The 21,150-nt window shown below is 39.2% G+C and overlaps 1 protein-coding gene across 1 annotated transcript in view; it reads left to right on the top strand.

Annotated features, from left to right (window-relative positions):
* sntg2 (syntrophin, gamma 2) overlaps positions 1-21,150 on the top strand; it is a 943,711-nt gene that overhangs the window by 886,197 nt on the left and 36,364 nt on the right. Inside the window, exons 12-15 of the mRNA XM_043678774.1 lie at positions 717-755; positions 5,296-5,412; positions 10,756-10,827; positions 13,062-13,283. Of these exons, the coding sequence (XP_043534709.1) occupies positions 717-755; positions 5,296-5,412; positions 10,756-10,827; positions 13,062-13,283 (450 nt within the window). The remainder of the gene's footprint in view (positions 1-716; positions 756-5,295; positions 5,413-10,755; positions 10,828-13,061; positions 13,284-21,150) is intronic.

The raw sequence follows: 21,150 nt of genomic DNA, 5'->3' as shown, positions 1-21,150 counted from the left end.
CCTACCTTTTATCTTACCCTGCTTGGCACACTTTCCTCATTCCTGATGAAGGGCTCATGCCCGAAACGTCGATTCTCCTGCTCCTTGGATGCTGCCTGACCTGCTGCGCTTTTCCAGCCACACATTTTCAGCTCTGGTCTCCAGCATCTTTCTCTCCCCCAAGTCCCTCCTCCCTACCTTTTATCTTACCCTGCTTGGCACACTTTCCTCATTCCTGATGAAGGGCTCATGCCCGAAACGTCGATTCTCCTGCTCCTTGGATGCTGCCTGACCTGCTGCGCTTTTCCAGCCACACATTTTCAGCTCTGGTCTCCAGCATCTTTCTCCCATCATTAAGGTAATCCAAGCATTTTTGTCTTTAGTCTTGAGCATTGTTATGCTTTGCCTTTAAAACTCAATAAAATGTCAAAGACCAGATTGAAAGTTAGGGATTACTGTTGATGATTTTGCTGCACTAATATGTTAACTTTGCCCTGGACTAAATTAATAGAAATTTTAATCAATTTAATATATACAGGCAACTTCTCAAGTAATGGAGAAAGGAATATAATAGCAGTACATAAAACATGTGTGCAATAAAATGGTGATATCAAACTTTAGAAACTTTTCCAGTTGATCACAAATGGAGTTTGGGAAATATTTTGAGAAATGTTTTGATGTTTCTTGAATATATCAGCATTAATGATTCTTTTCCATATATTATTTTAAATGTACAGATGAAAATGGCCAATAAATGCTGTCCTTCAAATGATCAGGTAGGATGCCTCTCCTTTGGAGAAAAAGTCATATATCTAATGAAAACATGTTTCCATGTAAGAAATATATTTTCTCCATCTGAACTAAAGGAGTGAAAAGGATGTGAAGACTTGCTAGCTGATAAGAGCAATGTGATGGCAAAATCTATTACATAATTGTGACCAAATGAAGGGTAGCTGGAATTTGAACATGTGTGCAGGTTAAATTTAAAGGAATTGTATGTGCATTATTTAGTATTTGCACTCATAACAAACCTTGTTTAAATAATGTTTAGACTTCAATCATGTTTGAGATGAAGAATTTGAAAGGTATTATTGCTGTCACTTCCTTGGTTATTGAGATCTGTATCATGGCTACTCAACTTGGAAGCACTAATTTATTTATTTTATTGTGTTTGCATATTTTGTAATTAATGGCTATCTATAGCCAGGGGTGTTTTAATGAATTCACACACATTATCTTTCTTTTAAAATCCATACTGCAAATTGCAAACAGCGCTCAAATAAAGGGAAACTGCATTTGTTCTAGTCTGATATATTGTATTTGTTTCTTAAGGTAATCTACTTTTTTTTCACGGGGAGTTAAACAGTAGTTTGTTTGGCATTGTGGACTTAAATAAATAAAATAAAGACACAGCAGTTCAAAAACTGCTCAAAGGTATTGTGAAATAAGTTTCATCCTAATGTATAGCAGCAGATTTTTATTTGTCTCTTACATTTCTGATCTCTAATCTCCCATTTATACAAATATTCACTTTCTATTATCACTTGTTTTCCAATGGAGTTCTGGTTAAGACTGGTACTTACAAAACATAAAATAAATTGATACCCTTCAGTCAATTGTCAGATTCAAACATAGACTGGAACAATAAAATAGAGAATTGATATAAAAGTCTATCACTGAACAAGATACCCAGTAGATAAATAAGGGAATTTAAGCTAAAATTTATCTTTTATAAATTATCTTGCTGCATAACTTAGTCAATTAGAAATATAATAATACCGAATGCCATCTTGGCTGATAAAATTACTGTAGGTCCAAAAGTTGCAAATGATGTTTATAACAGTGATTACCATAATCAGGCAAAAAATATATTAGAGAAGCACTTTCGTCAACTTTAGGAATAGTTTTCCATCAAGCTTTACCTTGACACTTGAACCTTAATTGTTTCTTATCCATTATTTTACTTTGCTTTGGGTAACATAACTTCCTCATGACTATTTCCTGGGAGGTCTTCATTCCCTGAACTCTCTCTGCAGATTTGATACTTTATTCCACAATTTCACTCCTCTTTCTCCTCATGAAAATATTGACTTCTAATTTCACGCCTGTTAGACATTTTCTGTATTATCACCAAATGACTGTTAGCAATTGACCATAGTCGCATTGACACAACCTACCCGTCTTTTAAAGTTCTGATCATTAGCAGGGCCTTAGTTGAGTTTGTTTTACTGGACCAGAAGTATTGACAATTATTATTCTAATTACCATTGGATGTCAAGAGTCTTCCAGGTCTGAAGTACAATATTATCACAAACATTGCTATCTTGAACATTTCGCTGGTTTCTTTTAGTTATTTGTTATTCTATTGACCATTGACGGCACAGGTTAGACTAAAATCTTATAGTTATACTTGTTTACATTCTAACTTTTTGAAAATTATGGATCCAAATTTTCCCATCCAACAATGTTTGTTACAGTCTATTCTCAAAGTGAAAAATCTCTTGCCATCTCCTCAGGGCACAGTGGCTCAGTGGTTAGCTCTGCTGCCTCACAACACCAGGGATCCGGGTTTGATTCCAGCCTCGGGCAACTTTCTGTGTGGAGTTTGCACATTCTCCCTGTGCGTGTGTGGGTTTCCTCCGGGTACTCCAGTTTCCTCCCACAATCCAAAGATGTGCATGTTAGATGAATTGACCACACTAAATTGTCCATAGTGTTTAGGGATGTGTAGGTTAGGTGCATTCGTCAGGGGTAACTGTAGAGCAAGAGGGTAGGGGAATGGATCTGAGCAGGCTACTCTTCGGAGGATCAGTGTAGACTTGTTGCATTGAAGGGCCTGTTTTCACACTGTAGCAATTCTGTGATTTGCTGTAACACCTATAGCCAGTTATTTAGAGGCTAAATAAATGTGAATCAGTGTATGACGGTTTGGCAATTCTTATTTGCATTTGCAGAAATGGACAAAATGGAGGCTAAGATAAAAAATATTGTCAGAGAATTGCTATGGTGCTTCTTTTCGTCTCCACAAAAACAGACAATTAAGTTACATAAAGCTAGCTGTCATGTAAAACATTTCATTCCTAGCCTGTATGTCATCTTATCATCAATACTGCTATGCTCTACTTATTTGCATGTTAGTCAGACATCCAAGAGTAATGACTTGGAAAGTTTTAGTACCCTTCAAACTATCTATCTTTACACTCGGAGAATGAGGTCAGCTTCATATCACGATGTTGTGACCTAATTGAAGTTTAACATTCTTTCAAAAAATCAAAGGAATATTCAGAATATTAAATGGAAAATGTAGAACAAGCAAAGGCCATTTGCTCCTTCTTTCCAGAGGTTCCACTAAATGAGAGAGGCAGTAAAAAGTTTCTAAGGGGATAAAATTGTGGGTTTTGGTCTGGATTTTAATATCGTGTCGAAGTTTCAGTTCGATATTATATCTGTACCATTTAATCAGTTTTATTCATTAGTTGATACCTTCATAGTCTTGTCATATCCCATAAATTTTCTTACCTGCTGTGCTTATGCATATCTCTATAAATTGCTTACACATTACCCATATTTTTTACCCTGGTCTTTATTAAAGGGATTAATGAACATTAATCAACAATCAACTGCACTTTTCCTTAGAACTCTGTTGCACACAATCTGTGGAATTCTAATCCAGACTCTTTGTTTGAGACTTGTTAATTTTGGACAAGTATCCTTTGTCTCTGCGAGTAGTGTCAAAGTTACATAACCTGTTTGCTCGCAAAGTATCATTGAATTTTAAAACTTTTTCTCCAGTAAAACAAGCTCCACTTTCCATATGTATCTCCATAATTTACAGCCCCATTTCGAAAAGGATCACCTTCAATCTTCTTGAGATTGCAAACAACATTCTTCATATGAGTTCAGAACTGGATGTAATTGAAAGTGACGTCTTTTGAAAAAGTTCTACAATGAAAGAAGCTCCAAAATGTGTGATTTCAAATTAAAGTACTGCTGCCCAGAGATGAAACATAAAACCAAAAGAATTTATTAAATGTCATTTTTCTGACTGGTACTGAGTCAGATCTTTCCCTCTGTTGGAGACTTCCAGCAACATCATTTGACTAACAGCTCAGAATGATTTGATTATGAATAGCCCATTAAGCTAAATTGTTCAACCCAGCAAACAATATTGAAACTCTGGCTATGCACATCCCCAGCCTATCGTGTGGTTTTCAGTGTCCCTGCCTGTCCAGAGCTATTGTTAAACCAGTGTGGTAACTGCTAGCATTATGAACAGCCTGAATGATTAGATTAGATTAGATTACTTACAGTGTGGAAACAGGCCCTTTGGCCCAACAAGTCCACATCGACCCGCCGAATCGCAACCCATCCAGACCCATTCCCCTACATTTACCCCTTCGCCTAACACTACGGGCAATTTAGCATGGCCAATTCACCTAACCTGCACATTTCTGGACTGTGGGAGGAAACCGGAGCACCCGGAGGAAACTCATGCAGACACGGGGAGAATGTATAAATTCAGCCTGAGGCAGAATTGAAGCCGGGTTTCTGGCGCTGTGAGGCAACAGTGCTGACCACTGGGCCACCGTGCCGAGGCTCTTGTTTCCAACAGAATCACAGCATTATATAATATAATGAAAATCTCATGCGGTTACTGTTTTCACTTAGTAATTTTGAGCAAACATCACTTTAAAAGTGCCCACTCTTCCTTTGTGAAAAAATCTGCAATTTATGTAAACGTGAAATGAGTGATACGTGAAATCATCAATTGTTATAACCTTCAATCTACAAATATTGGATGGCCAAAATATATATGGGTTTATTCATTTCAGAATTTGTATTTCTATCTCAAAACAACAAGGAAAACTCAGTCATTCTTTGCTGCGATAGCTTTCTGACTGTAGCTTTTAAAATATCCTAAAGTTGCTGGCGAGTCTCTCTTTTATGCATAAAGCAAAAAATTAAATGTAAAGTGACATTGAACCTGCAATGCTGTGCATTCTGTGAGTAAGCTGCCAATTCTGAAGAATATTTTGAGCTTGCTGAGCCTATCCTTGTTGTGCCTTTGCAGCAATGGAGGCTGTCATTCTAAATTGGATTCAAATCCTCATAATTCCACACCGAATGCTTTTAAGTGTTGATACCTCGATAATCCAGTTGAGCAATTTCCTATCTGATTTAGACATTATGACCGCACAGAGTCCTTGAAGAGGTTTCATTACAAAATTAATGACTTTGTGTGCAAGAATCATTAAAAAATACTGTGTTTTGATTTTGAGGATTGACTTTTCAATTTTCTAAGGTTTTCCTCTGCAGATAATTCACATGGGGTGGGTGAGTGAGAAGCTGCTAGGAGCTGAATCCAATCAGCTTTACAAGTGCAAGTTTCTGGGACTGAAAGGTTCTTCTCTACACATATTCAATTCTCCACCGGTAAGAGGCTGAAACCTTTTTAATATTGTGCAGATGTTTCTTCTTTTAGCTTGTTACTTTGCTCCTGGGCTTAATTTAGAATAATTAACCCACCTTAAAATTAAGAGAGTACATGTTAAGTGTTCCTAATATTTCTCACCATGTTCCCATATATGGTAAGCTTAACTTCCAGGCATTTAACAACACAGTGTTAGGGTACACCATTGATTTGTTCGGTCAGTGGTCTGGTTGCAAATTTAAGTAGTGTAGCAGAATAACAAACAACTCAAAAACAATTGAATCGGATTAGATGTTTGCACTATCCGTGTCCATTGAGATATCAAAAACAGAAATTGTTGGAAACTAAGTCTTGGAAAGCAAGTCTGGCAGTATCTGTGGAGAGAAAACAGAATTAAAATTTCAGGTCTATTAAGCTGTCTTCGGAGGATTTTTTTTCATCCAGTTAGATATCATTGGCTCATCTTTGACTCAGAAGATGGTGACTTCAAGACTACAACTGAATATATAATTTAGGTTAGCTCTCCAATGAAGCAAATAAAGAGTGTTGCATTGTCAAAGCAGTCATCATTGGATGTTATGGATATAAAATACCTCATAGCATTATTTTGAACCAAAAACCTCTCTGGTGTCCTGACCAATATTTATCTGTTCAACAAATATCAATAAAATCAGATTATCTAATCATTTAATCTCATTTCTGTTTATGGAATCTTGATGAGCACATATTGGCTGTCAAGGTTTCAATGTTACAAATCAATAACTACCACTCCAGAATGCTTCTTTGATATATGTTTGTTATCTCCTGGTGACACAGAAAGTTGTAGTTAGAACATTTAAAAGACATCTGGTTGCATATATGAATGTGAAGGGACCAGAGGGATATGGGCCAAATGCTGGCAAATGGGATAGATTAATTTTGGATATCTGGTCAGCATGGACAAGTTGGACCAAAGAGTCTGCATGATTAATTTATTCCATTTGTTCAGAATCACGTTACTTTTGTGAGGTAATAGAAAGCAAAGTACTGCATTTGCTACAGATCTGGAACAAAATCAATAATTTCTGCAGGAATTCAGCAAGTTTGGCAGTGTCCGTGGGAAGAAAACAGAGGTAATGTTTAGAGTCAAGTAATTCTTCATCAGAACTGTTATCAGCTGGGAAAATATGGCATTTATTGCTGAAGTTGGATTAGGAGGGGAAGGGAAGAGGTGAGCTGGCAAGTGGAGACAGAACTCAGTGAGAGAAACGTGAAAGGGATAGGCAAATGCAGAGATAATGGATAGCATGTCAGAGTAGGAAAAAAGCTGAATAATTGAGAATAAGAGCTAAGAGTAGGAAAAAATAGGTGAGCTATACTGAAAGCAACCCATATAATGTAATCTGTAAACAAAATATGCTGGAGATCACAGTGGGTCAGGCAGCATCAGTGGACAGAAAGCCTGGTAACCTCAGCCTCAGCTCTGATAAAGAGTCATCGAGACCTGAAACATTAGCTTACTTTCTCTCCATGGATGCTGCCTGACCCACTATGATCTCTAATATATTTTGTTTTCAGTACAGATTTCAGCATCTGCATTAATTTTCACCTCCAGATACTGTGATAATGGACCCAAGAATACATGAGAATGGGCTACTGTACCAAATACACATCTTTTCCTCAACTTTTGTAACCATAGTTTGTACAAGTTTAAACATTTTCTCACTGGCCTTTAGATTATGACTAGGATTTTCCACAGCACAGCCTGCATTGGCTTCTGATGTCTTTTTTTTAAAACTAACATTTTCTAGTGGAATTACTTATCTCACTCTTCTTTTTCTTTTTCTCTTTGAAATTTAAATTCCACTTCTGTTTACTCTCTTTCTTTGTCTTTCTCTTTTCTCTGCCATCAATATCATAAATTCAGTTTGTTTTTTAGTCTCAATATCAAATTCTATTCTTTTCAAACCCATTCTATCTCAAGCTGGTACATTCTTCCCTCACGGCATAGAGCTGTACAGCATAGAAACAGACTGTTCAGTCTAACTCATCCATTCTAACCAGATATCCTACATTAATGTATTCCCATTTGCCAGCACTTGGCCCATGTCCCTCTAAACCTTTTCTATCCATATACCCATCCAGACGTCTGTTAATGTTGCAATTGTACCAGCCTCCACCACTTCCTCTGGCAGCTCATTCCATACATGCACCACTCTCTGTGTGAAAACATTGTTCCTCAGATCCCTTTTATAAATCTTTTGCCTCTCACCTTAAATCTCTGGTCTCTGGTTTTGGACACCTCTAACCTGGGAAAAAAGACCTTGGCTATTCACTCTATCTATGCCCCTCATGATTTTATAAACCTCTATAAGGTCACCTCTCATCCAGAAAAAAAAAAGTCCCAACCTATTCAGCCTCTCCCTTTAGCTCAGACCCTCCAATCCCGGCAACTTCCTTGTAATTCTTTTCTGAGACCTTTCAAGTTTCACAACAACTGTCCTATAGCAGAGAGGCCAGAATTCAATGCAGAATTCCAAAAGTGGCCTAACCTACAGCTGCAATCTGCCAACCCAACTCCTATATTCCATGAACTGACCAATGAAAACAAGTGTACCAAATGCCGCCTTCACTACCCTGGTCGTATGTGACTCCACCTTCAATGAATTATGCACCTGCATCCCAAGGTCACTTTGTTCAGCAATACTCCCCAGTGCATAAGTCCTGCCTTATCAATTTTACATTGTCCTTCTTCCAAAATATCTTGACCATGAACCCAAAACTTTGTCATGACTCACTCGGATAGTGTGCTTGAAATTGAATTAGAATTAGAATCCTTACAGTGTGGAAACAGACCATTTGGCCCAACAAGTCCACGCCAACCCTCCAAAGAGTAACCCAGCCAGACCCATTCCCTGACTATTCAGCATTACCCCAGACTAATGCACCTAATCTACAAATCGCTGAACACCATGGGCAAATTAGCATGGCCAATTCACCTAACCTGCACATCTTTTGATTGTGGGAGGAAACACACACAGACACAGGAAGAATGTGCAAACTCCACACAGTCAGTCACCCTAGGCAGCAATCTAATCCGGATCCCTGGTGCTGTAAGGCAACAGTGCTAACCACTTAGCCACTGTGCTGCCCCTTCCTTATCCTGGAGTCACCAAGAATATGAAGATTTAATCAAACTACCAAATTTGCTTCTGAATGAGTGTTATGCAGGATGAAAACAAACCACACCAACATCCTTCAGTAAAAGTAAAAATCAGTACGTTTATTGGAACAAGCTTAACTTCAGTAAGAACAATAAAATGAAAGAATGTATAACATTTGCATCTGAAACTTCACCTTTTTTAAAATTCTCACACACAAAACTCATAATGAGTGGAGGGAAAATAAATAGTCAGCCAAATACAATTCTTTCCCGCCAATCCAAAACACAAAGCTGGATGGAGTGTTTCACAATCTTGGTGAATCTTCAATGATGACTCGATGTTGTCTGCACACTGACAATCAGTCTTCAGTCCAGTGGTTAATTAGTTGGATTCAGGGCCTGTCTTTTTCCATTGGATTTTAGAATTTTATATTTCTTCATCTCCGAATGTAATTTTTCTGATCTTTTGGCAGACAATTAGAAAATGTAACTTTCCAGCAAAAAGTGAAAGAGGGTTGAAATAACTCTACAGAAGCTGGCATCCTGTCACCCAAATCATGCTTATTTACTTGTGGAGAGTCTGTGAAATTGGCCCAGACCCCTCAGAGACAGCTGTCAGAAAGAACAGGATGTCTGACACTGCTGTTCTTATCTATCAGCCTGGGCTCCCTGATTGGGGCAGTACACCTGATCCAATCGGGGATGTCATCTCTGAGGTCCACCTGGATGACCGCTTTACAATCATTACAAATAGTTGCAACCTGCTCCTGGAGGTTTCCTCGCTTCTTTGTTTTCATTCCTCTTTCAGATTCTGTGTTAAACTGCAGCCTGACCAATCAGAGGCTTGTTGTGGTTCTGTTTGCCGAGCTGGGAATTTGTGTTGCAGACGTTTCGTCCCCTATCTAGGTGACATCCTCAGTGCTTGGGAGCCTCCTGTGAAGCGCTTCTGTGATGTTTCCTCCGGCATTTATAATGGTTTCAATCAGAGGCTTGTTTCTATTGCTAAGCTCTTCGTGACCCCTATAACAAATGAAACTAGTTCATCTGGACTCAAATTAATGTTGCTTGTTTTTACAAATTGTGGAAAATTTCTTCCACATTCTTCTCTTTTTGAAAAAGTCATGTCCATTTTTCTCATTTCTAAGCCATTGTTCAAAAATAGGAATACATGGACTCTTACAAAGATAATGTATTAAAACATCAAGGAGCAGAGGTGATTCTCGTCAATGAGCAATTGGGTTCTAGAATGTGGTGTCTGTAGGGTGGTGGAAACAGTTTTAGGGAAATTGGTACACATTAAACAAAGATACAAATTAAGGTCAAGGGGAACTAACAGGAGATTGGGACACAGTGGAGAGCACTGTGTAGGACAGCCATTGTAGGACAACTCAAAATGAATTAACAAATCACAAAACCACACCTATTTAGCATTAACTTCTTCAGTTTGAATACTTCCGAAGCCCCATCCTTTTCCCATTAAATCAATGCCAGCTACAGTTGTGCTGCTTATTGACCAGAAGCACTGGGGTTTTGTATGAATGACACTTTATCTGTTGATGTACTCACAACCCAATAATTCACCATCCTGGCTACTTTGAATGGTTGGTATGGCTACTTGCATATCAGAATCATTTGTTGGCCAGGACAAACAAGATGAGTTAAATAACATCTTTCTGTATCAAATATTTTCTAAGTTAAAAATCACACAACACCAGGTTATAGTCCAACAAGTTTATTTGGAAACATTGGCTTTTGGAGCGCTGCTCCTTCAGCAGGGGACTGATTTTTAATTTTGTATGCCCCAGTCCAACACCGGCACCTCCAAATCAAAACATTTTCTAAGTTTCTATCTTTTCAACCTCGCTTAATATCCTCTAACCCTATTCACAATTCTACACTGGCACCCTATTCACTGCATTTGATTTTTCTCCCATTGCTACAGTGTCCAGCAGATCGAAAGTATTGAATTAATCATGTTACTTGGTGACAGACTTGCTACAAAACGTCAATGGTTAATTTAGGGCCCAAAATACAAATCGTGATAAAATGCATCCGATTTAAGAGTTGAATTTAAGAGTTACCCAATCTACAACAAGCCAGTTTTTAAAACTAGCATAGCACTAACTGGATAATTCACAATAATAACTGAGCCATAATTTTGTCCACGACATTATAATTTTAACAGTTTTTTTTATTTTTATAGGTCAGCATTCGTGACTGGCTGTGGGCTGAAAAAATCTACAACCTCTGTGAGATTCTTTGTAAAGTTCACAAGGTAACTCTCTTTGTCTGGCAATGAAATCAAACTATTCAGGCAAAAATGCAAAGCATTGAATAACAGGCTAAAATTTATATCTTGGATGATTTAGACATATATTGTGTGCAGCGATCGAAATATGAAAATTAGAAGGTTTCATGTTTTGGCTGTTCAGTTCCTGTATTTTTACTTCTGAGTCACAAGGGCACAGGATCAGTGATCCAGGTTTGAACACCACTCTGACGGTGTTGCATTGTTGGAGGTGCTATTGTACTGATGAAAGTTTAAACTACTTATTTGCTCTGGCTATTAAAATCTTTAGTTTTGAGATGGCAGGTTACCATTTTATAAGAAGATGATGAAATTGTTTAAAAGATCAAAATTGATGACATTTTGGAGACCGAATGATGTACATGGGAGCTTCTATCTCTGTGATTATCCATATACTACATTTAGTCATTTTATGCACTTGCAGCCATACTTTGTCCAATGTTGAAAAAAAAAGGCTTTTCCTTGATAAAGAAACCCAAGTACTATTTTGCTCAACTCATTAGATTGTTTTTAATGAAAGAGCTCAGGCAGGTTCATGAATAGAACTTACATCCCTGACATTGTTTGACCACTAAAGATAGGAGGAAATGGTACCAATCTCATTTAAGATTAAGGTTTCCTCTGGGCGCTCAGGTTTCCTCCCACAATCCAAAAGATGTACAGGTCAGGTGAATTGGCCATGCTAAATTGCCCAAAGTGTTAGGTGCATTGGTCAGGAGTAAATATAGGGTAGGGGCTGTGTTACACTTCAGACGGTCGATGTGGACTTGTTGGGCTGAAGGACCTGTTTCCATACTGTAGGGAATTCAATCTAATCTAATAAAGGTACACTGCATACATTGATAATGTCTTAAAATGCTTTTCTGCAAACTTTAGATCCAATGGTTACACATTTTACCTGTTGCAAACTTAAATATTCACACAACCTTTTAGGCTATAATTACATTCTTAGGTTCTCACCAAAAAAAAAGTAATCTTCCCTGTGAATTAATTGGTTTTAAAAAGTAAAACTTATTTTAAAATAAACTATGCAGCATCACTCATTAGTTGCATTTGCATATGATGGTGAGTTTTTTAAATAAATTGAATATTCTTTACTATACTTTTAAAGATTTAAAAGGTGCATATTAGTGCCACTGTATTTGAAGGAAAACTTAATATTAGGATCTTCCTTGAAGGCCCATAATGGGGTGTGAATAGCAGAAATTTGTCAAGGTGATTAACTCATTTGGGGGGGTAGGATTAGTTTTGTGGCCAAGCCTAACTTCCAGAAAATAGGATTTAAAATGCAAAACATCAATGAAATGTGACTGGGGCTAGATGTAACCTGTGCCTGAAATTTATCTTTTTGCAATATCCTCTCTATCAAATCATCTAAAACAGATCTTTTCCTTTGAACTCAGTTAAAAAAGACAGACAACAAGCTGAATGCTTCCTTATATTTATTTGCATTCAAATCTCATTTACATGATTTAAATTTGAATTTGTATTGAATTTATTGTCACGTGTATTAGGGCACAGTGAAAAGCTTTGTCTTGCGAGCAATACAGGCAGATCACAGAGTTAAATAGCATAGATAAGTAAATAAGTAGACAGCTGCAAAAACCAAAACACAGGTATAAGTGAATGCTAAGAGTTTGAGAGTCCATTCACTATTCAATGTCGAGGACAAGATCAAATCTACACTTTAAACGTTCTGTACAAAAAGCTACAACTGCTGCTCATTTTGAAATACTCCTATTCTATGTTTGACATTCAACGTACATTGGATATTCATTTCCTTGGTATAATTCTAGAAAATTAATCTGATTGACAGCCTTTCTGTTCCAGTTAATCTGACATTTGGTTATACATTACTAAACTCAAGATAGTTAACTAAATTTGTATTCCTTAACATTTAACAAATTATTTCATAATATAATGAGATTGATGAACAAATTAAGTTTGTGCACCATGAAAGTGCTTTTAATTTCCCTTCTGACATTGCATTTTTCAAATATGCACTTGCACATTGAGACCATATCAACCATACTTTAGTGAAGCACATATGTTTGAAACAGAATACTTTTAGGATACTTCATTATGCTACAATTTTCTTAAAGAAATGTTTCCCCATAATCTTTGGTTAGCAATGGCTATTTAAAGTGTATTCTAGACATTATCTGTCTCAGGTTAAATGGCTTGAAGATAATCTACTGCAGAATATTTTACAGCTCTGGCTTGCTGATGAATGCTGGCTTCAAGCAAACTTATGTTTAGGTCTTCATCAGGACTGTGAGCTTCAAGACCAGAGGCCATACGGTTTCAGTGTTCTGGCGGGTCAAGGCGAGAACCATTATTTCTGTGTTGAGATGGGCAGCGACCTTGCAGTTTGGGAGAAAACCTTCCAGAGAGCAATATTTATGGAAGTCCAGAGAGCAGGAGTAAGTAAGACTATATGAACTCGCTGTATGTGGTTATTACTTACATTCCGACAAAACCATGATTGCTATCAAGGAAGGTGCATATGATGAAGTCTCCAAGCTTTGCTCATTGATAGCGATGTGTGCACAATATGATTTTGTAATTCAAAACCCAGCAAATGCTTATAATCAGCGGTAAGGTGTAAAAATACTAGAAGTGATTATTTTCTGGAAAATAGGTATGTACTGTGAGGAGTATTCACATGGATATTGTCTCTGTAGTTCTAGAGAAATCATTTCACAAAAGTGATTTTTTCATCGAAACTGGTTAATTCCTCATTAACAGATCAGACACATGAAAATCTAACTTCTAATCACTTAACCTTAGATATAGAAATTTTTGATTCAATTATTTAATTAAATATATTTTGGATAACTACAACTTCAACCTAATATGGAAAATGTAAAATAACTCCAGTGACTGCAGACAACTATACCTAAAGCCAGTTTTTTGTTTTCCTTCACTTTATTATTGTGGAAGGTCTGTAGTACAGGGCTTTTTATTTCTTTTATTTTCTATTTTTTCCCCCTAAGAATCTCTACCTCGGTACATTTGTACCCAAGATGGTGCAATAAGTGACGACTTGTAGACTTTGCACTGCACTCAAGAGTAAAGCTAATTCTAATTTTAATTCACTCTGCATTCTTTTCTTGACTTCACATTTTGTCTCATGTTCACTGAAGGAATGAACAATAAATATCGACTTATCCACTAATGAACACAATAACACTTGTACAATAAGTATTTGTAAAAAGAAAAACTGGAGATCTCCATTATGCATATTGAATCCAGTCCTGTTAATATGCTACAGTATCAAATCTAAGATTTAGAAAAAGGTTTCTTATGCTTTTTTGCAAACTGAGATCTTCCTCACTGGCATAGTCACTGCACAGTGCTGTATTATGAGATGAAAGATGATAATCAGAGACAGATGTGTTGTCATATTATGTGGATGCAGTGCAAACATCAAAAATATCTTTCAGTTCTTTCAGTTTTTATTTAGTATCAAAAATATCAGTTTGTTGTCACATAAGTAAAGGAGGGTAAACAATGAATTTGAATATAGATTAGAAGCTTTTCTAGTGTTTAAAACATACATTATTATTGTACTTGCATTAGCTTTTCCAATTATTAATAAATAATCTGACAGGATATGCAGTTGATTTAATGATAACTCACTGCAAGAAAATATCCAATGCATATCAAGGTGGAGAGAGACCAACAACGGAGTCAGACAGTATAGGGGTAAGTGGAGTTGAAGCCACAACCAGATCAGCGATGATTTTATTGATTTGGAAAACAGGCTTCACGGGCTAAATAGCCTATTCCTCTCCTAATTTATATGCTTTATACTGTGTGTTTAGAACTGGATTTTCACACAGTAAGGACCATTAATGCAACAAATATTCTTGTTGTTCTTGCTATTTCCATTATTTTAAGCATTAATCACAATGTGACTGCCTATTCTACCAGCTTACATCCTTTCTTCAGAAAACACTCCCAAAAGCACAAAAGCAGCAATAGAGAAAGCCAAGCTGCAGATTAATTGATGCAATTCTCATTTGGTATGGATTGTTGCCAGAAGTACTTTTTGAAAGAACAATTTGAGGTTGAGAAGCATTAGGGTGTATTCACAGCTAGAATTCTGTTCTAAAAGCAATTTGATTTCTTGCAAAAAAAGTCTCATTTAGCTTTGATTTTTGTTTGACTGCTATTACATGGAGCCCTGTCCAAGCTCAAACAATGATAATGTGCTGCTCTCTACATGTCAAGAAATCCAATAATAAAGAGGAAGCCTTAGGCTACTGATTGAATGGGAGTCCTTAAAATCACTATGTTCTCACCCTGCAGCAGCATTGTGGAGAGGTTGAAAATAGCTTTTTAAAGCTTCTGATCTCACTGTGCTCATTCACCCTCAATTCTCTTGCACAGAGTGATACTAAAAACACACTAAAAAAAAATAGAATTTACATATCCATTGCTGGTGCAATATCTGTTTTATTTTCATGAAAACATTTTCACATAAAGATATTCTATAAGGATACAATGCTATGATAGCAGGAACAACTTGCATTTATATGCAAAACAACTCAAAGATTTTTTGGAAGCATTTAGTTTAGTGGTCCATTGGAAATGATTTTCTTTTCACACTGACTCAAAATTCATGCCCCATATGTAACATGTTTAGATCCAAACTGATTCTACAGCAAAGCAGAGTGAAGTAAGCTGTACTTCAGTCTGATGTCAATTACAGTCTGACCCCAGATTCTGGCTGTATTCTTGCATGAGTATGAATCGGTTTGCACAGTTACTACATGCTAGAGCATGACAACCATGCTGCCTGGAGTTTCAAATACATGTAACTTTAGGTTTTGTACACCTTGAGATTGACCCATGCAACTGCAGTGTCTTAAAGCACTTCACACCGCTGCTTAGGTTGTGGTAAAAACTCACCCCTAACCTTTCAGAATAAAAACTAAATTACTTCTGCACTATTTTGAAAAGTAAACATTTCTAAATTCCTTCTGCATTGAGGACTTTACACTGAAGCAGCGCTCCCCAGCACCCAGCATAAATGCCGGGGGTGAGACTGCCTCCACTTCGCTGCTGCCAGGATGGCAGATATGCCAAACATCTTCAAACATCTCAAGATGCACCCTCATATTTCAGGCCAGGCTGATAGCCACCTGCAAAAGAGGTGAGGGTCTAATGCACTGGGCAAGGGGGCAGGCAAAGAGGCTGGATATTAGGAAGCAATCTGTTGGGAGGAACCTTTGTTGGCATCTGGAAATGCCCATTCTAACTAGTCAACAGTCTGTAGGGTTAAATCAGCCAACTGCACAATGAGCACTGGCCTTTCTCACTGCCCATTAAACAAGAGCCGAGGCAGGTTGATTCCTCTGGGTAAGAATTAACACTTTAATGTCCTCCTCTGGGCTGTGTGGAGAAAGCATTCTCCTCCAGTAACTTAAATCATCGTTTTCCTTGGAGAGGTGTTGTGGGTGGTGCAGGGCGCGGGGTACTTTGGTTAGTGACAGTGGTTGTGGGTAGGGCATGCATGACACTAGTGACAGGGCATCTTGGCCCTGCCCCCCGCAGCCCCCAGCCACCTGCCTTCCCACCTGCGGCTAGCCTTCGAAATTCAGCCCAATGTTAACAACTAGCAACAGAAAAGTGAAGCTGAAGAATAATGGAAGTGTAGGCTGATAGAAAGCGACAAGAAAACTCAGAAAAACAGAATTCTAGTCGAATGAAATTCTATGGTTTGCATCCATCTTTTTATAAACTGACATGAAACATGACATTTTAATTTCTAGCTACTCACCATTTACGTTGAAGTAATGATAAAAGTTGATTAAATGGAAGAATCTTTTTTAATCATTCACAGGATCTGGGTGTCATGGGCTGGGCCAGCATTTATTACCTGTCTCTGTTTGACCTTATAAGGTGGTGGTGAGCTGCCTCCACATAAAATATAATCATAGCTGCACCAGCACAAATACTGTGCTTTCATATTCACATGTCTAATTTTGCATTCAGCTCTGGGATCATGCTCCATAGACTATATTATCTACAAATCTTGTTCTGTCTCAGTACGTCATGTAACCATTGTAATAAATTAGTTCAATTAAGAATGGAAATTGCCTGTGGCTTTTATGTGGAATGGCGCATGTCAGTAGTTTTCTCTACTTCCTTCCAGTGTGCATTCTTACAGGACTTTTCACTGGGATGAAAGCTGAGTCTGTTGTCAGTATTTATTTTCCTTTTCCATGTATAATTCAGTGGTAGGTGGTTAATGCGTGTAGTTCATTCAACATGAACTGATTTAATTATTGTTTTAATGTGCGTATATGTATCAACCAATTATCTCTTAAATGACTGCTGGCTCTGGAAATAGTCCAATTGAAAAAGCAGTAGCAAAAATAGAAGATGCTTGAAATACACAGTTTATTGGCACCTGCAAAAGAAGCAATGCATTTGTGTTTTGAGCAAGATCTCTCAATAGAGTCCTGATCTAACATGGTATTGGTACTTTTGAGTTCAAATGCGAAAAAATTATGTTTCACAAAATTACCAAAAGAATATTGGATGCCAACATGTCACATAGAAACACAAATTGGCCATTCATCCATTTAATTCTGTTCCACTATGCTGTTTTTGCTACTTTAACTTGTAAAAAATATTAGTTCAAAAGAATTCACAGAGGAATTACCACACAGATGTGTTAAGCACTCACTTGATCATATCACCAACTGTGAGTTATATCTTTGTTGAGCTAACAGTTGTGTTTTCGTAAAAGTGTAGCAGACGTCACATCAGATAGTTATTTGCTTAAAATAATGACACAAAATATGTTTTACAACATTTTTTAAAAGCAGCTAATGGGAGAATTACTAACCAAGGATTTATTTTGTCATTCCTTCACTGTCATTGGATCAAAATTCTAGATAACCTTTCCTAAGTCGGAGTGCACCATCCTGCCATGGATTGCAGAGTTCAGGAAGGCAGCTCATCACCATCTTCTCAATGGTAATTAGAGTTAGGCAAGGAATGTTGGCCCAGCTAGTGATGCCCAAGTTCCATGTATGAATTTTGAAACACAAAATAATTTGGTACCTCTTATATATAAAAAAAAGGAAAGAGAATAAAATCCATTTGGTTGAAGTAAATATCTTCTTGCGTGATATTCTCTCAGCGGCCTGGCACAGCGTCATTTGTCCCAGCATGAGCTTGCAGCTTCAGGATGATTCCAGAGTGATCTCCCAGCCTCAAGATTCTTGAGGAGAAGCCCAGTGCAGTGAACAGGGTTGGAAGGACTCTTATTCTAAACTTTTTATTTCTTTAGTTTTGTCTTTTTTTGCCTAACAACTGTCATGCTGGAATTTTTATTTCTTTATTTTACTAATTTTTGTTTTCCTTAAGAATTTGTACTTCAGAATCTATACTTAGGTACCTTTGTGCCTAAAATGGCGCCATTAGTGGTGCCTTGTAAGCATTTCACTGCACTCATTTCAGTACATGACAGAGACAATAAGGCAGGAACAGGATACTGATTGAGGATGATCAGCCATGATCATAATGAATGGTGGTGCAGACTCGAAGGGCCTACTCCTGCACCTATTGTCTCTTGACAATAAAGCTAGTTCAAATTTGTTGATAAATTAACTGGAATTTCCTTCAAGCCCATCCACTCGTCTCTTTATCATATCTCTCAAATTCTTTCATCGTCAGAAATTGCCCAAATTATCTGTGACACATTGCATCGGTGGTAATTTATTCCACAGCTCAGTTCCTCTTTTGAATGAACAATTCTGGATATTGGATTCATCCTTAATGATTTTTTTTTCTATAGCTATTGCACCCTTCTTATAATTCTTTCAAAATAACAGTACTCTACACATACAACATGCAATGAAATACCACTGCTAGAAATCTCCCCAGCAGTGATTTAAATCATTTGATAAAACTTCAGTAATTCATGAGCAGACTTGATATTTAAACAAGTATTCACCGATTCTTTTGTTAGTTTGACAATTGTTAAATGCAATGGTCTAGCTTTCAGATATAATTCCATAACCTCCTTTAAAATTGTCCTAGTGATATTTAGGTTCTCCTAGGTTTTCCTTCAAGATCCCCCACTCCACACTCACAGCAATGCGCCGGCACCTGACCTCTCTTCTGTCAGCCCTGTCTCAGCTGAGGGCCACACTCTCTCAGAATTGCAAAGGACCCCTCCTTTACTATATTCTCAGGAGAATTCATACTCTCAACAAACAGTATTTCAACACCGTCTCAACATCAAAAACTATAAGTACAACAAGCTTTTATCAATCCACCTCCATAACCAGCACTCTTCAAACATTCCAGAAGATTCCCCCGGCCTCTGGAACAGATCAGACGCCATTAGCCATGCAGCTACCATCCCCACGGTGATCGATGATGTCACTTCCGCCCCCATCATGGCCACTTCCACGGCCACTTCCACCTCTCACAATTCCTCTTGCACCAAATATGACATCACTTCCGCCCCTCACATCATTGTTGATGTCACACACTCAGTGACTTCCGCCCCCTCCACTGCCTTGTTCGCCACCACTTCCATCCCCACCAATGCCACTCACCTGCATTCTGCTGACACGCCCCCCCCGCAGATCCCACTGTCACCATCCCCGCCCTCCAGAACCTGGAAAACCACTCCTGCTCATGACTCCACCCCCATTCCCCCCACCACCACACCCACTCAAATTACAGGCGCTGCCCCCACTCCGAGCTCGACACCCACACCAGATCCCAGCTCCTAGCCCTGCTGAGTTTTCACCATCTCTCCAGACCTTCCCCTCACTGAGGACAAGCGATCAGTCCTCAGCAAAGGACTCACCTTCACCCCCTCCACCCACGCATCAATGAATTTAATACATGGCGTGACATCGAACACTTCTACCGCCACCTCCACCTCCGAGCTTACTTTTACAATCAGGACTCCCGCCCACATTCCGAAGACCCCTTCGCCCGCTTCCAACACACTCCATCCACCTGGACACCCCGAGCTGACCTATTACCCACCCTTGACCTCTTTCTGCTGACACGCCCCCCCCGCAGATCCCACTGTCACCATCCCCGCCCTCCAGAACCTGGAAAACCACTCCTGCTCATGACTCCACCCCCATTCCCCCCACCACCACACCCACTCAAATTACAGGCGCTGCCCCCACTCCGAGCTCGACACCCACACCAGATCCCAGCTCCTAGCCCTGCTGAGTTTTCACCATCTCTCCAGACCTTCCCCTCACTGAGGACAAGCGATCAGTCCTCAGCAAAGGACTCACCTTCACCCCCTCCACCCACGCATCAATGAATTTAATACATGGCGTGACATCGAACACTTCTACCGCCACCTCCACCTCCGAGCTTACTTTTACAATCAGGACTCCCGCCCACATTCCGAAGACCCCTTCGCCCGCTTCCAACACACTCCATCCACCTGGACACCCCGAGCTGACCTATTACCCACCCTTGACCTCTTCATTTCCAACTGCTGCTGGGACATTAACCGCATCAACCTGTCTACCCCCTTCCCCCACTCCAATCTCTCACCCTCACAACGCGCTGCCCTCCCCTCCCTCTGCTCCAATCCCAACCTCACCATCAAGCCAGCGGATAAAGGGGGCCAGTGGTAGTCTGGCGCACTGACCTCTACACCACTGAAGCCAGACGCCAACTCAAAGACACCTCCTCCTACCGCCCCCTCGACCATGACCCCCATCCCCATCACCAAACCATCATCTCCCAGACCATACAGAACCTCATCACCTCAGGAGATCTCCCACCCACAGCTTCCAACCTCATAGTCCGGGAACCCCGCACTGCCCAGTTCTACCTCCTTCCCAAGATTCACAAGCCGGACCACCCTGGCCAACCCATTGTCTCAGCATGCTCCTACCCCACTGAACTCATCTCTATCTATCTCGACACTGTCCTATCCCCCCCAGCCCAGGAACTCCCCACATACGTTCGAGACACCACCCATGCCCTCCACCTCCTCCAAGACTTCCGTTTCCCTGGCCCCCAATGCCTCATCTTCACCATGGATATCCAATCCCTCTACACCTCCATCTGCCATGACCAGGGCCTCCAAGCCCTCCGTTTCTTCCTCTCCCAATGTCCCCTACAGTACCCTTCCACAGACACTTTCATTCATTTGGCTGAACTGGTCCTCACCCTCAACAATTGCTCCTTCGAATCCTCCCACTTCCTCCAGACCAAAGGGGTAGCCATGAGCACATGTATGGGCCCCAGCTATGCCTGTCTCTTTGTTGGCTACATAGA

This window comes from Chiloscyllium plagiosum, chromosome 3 (assembly GCF_004010195.1).
Source record: "Chiloscyllium plagiosum isolate BGI_BamShark_2017 chromosome 3, ASM401019v2, whole genome shotgun sequence".
Lineage (NCBI taxonomy): Eukaryota > Metazoa > Chordata > Chondrichthyes > Orectolobiformes > Hemiscylliidae > Chiloscyllium > Chiloscyllium plagiosum.
This window is presented reverse-complemented; position numbering and strand designations above follow the sequence as displayed.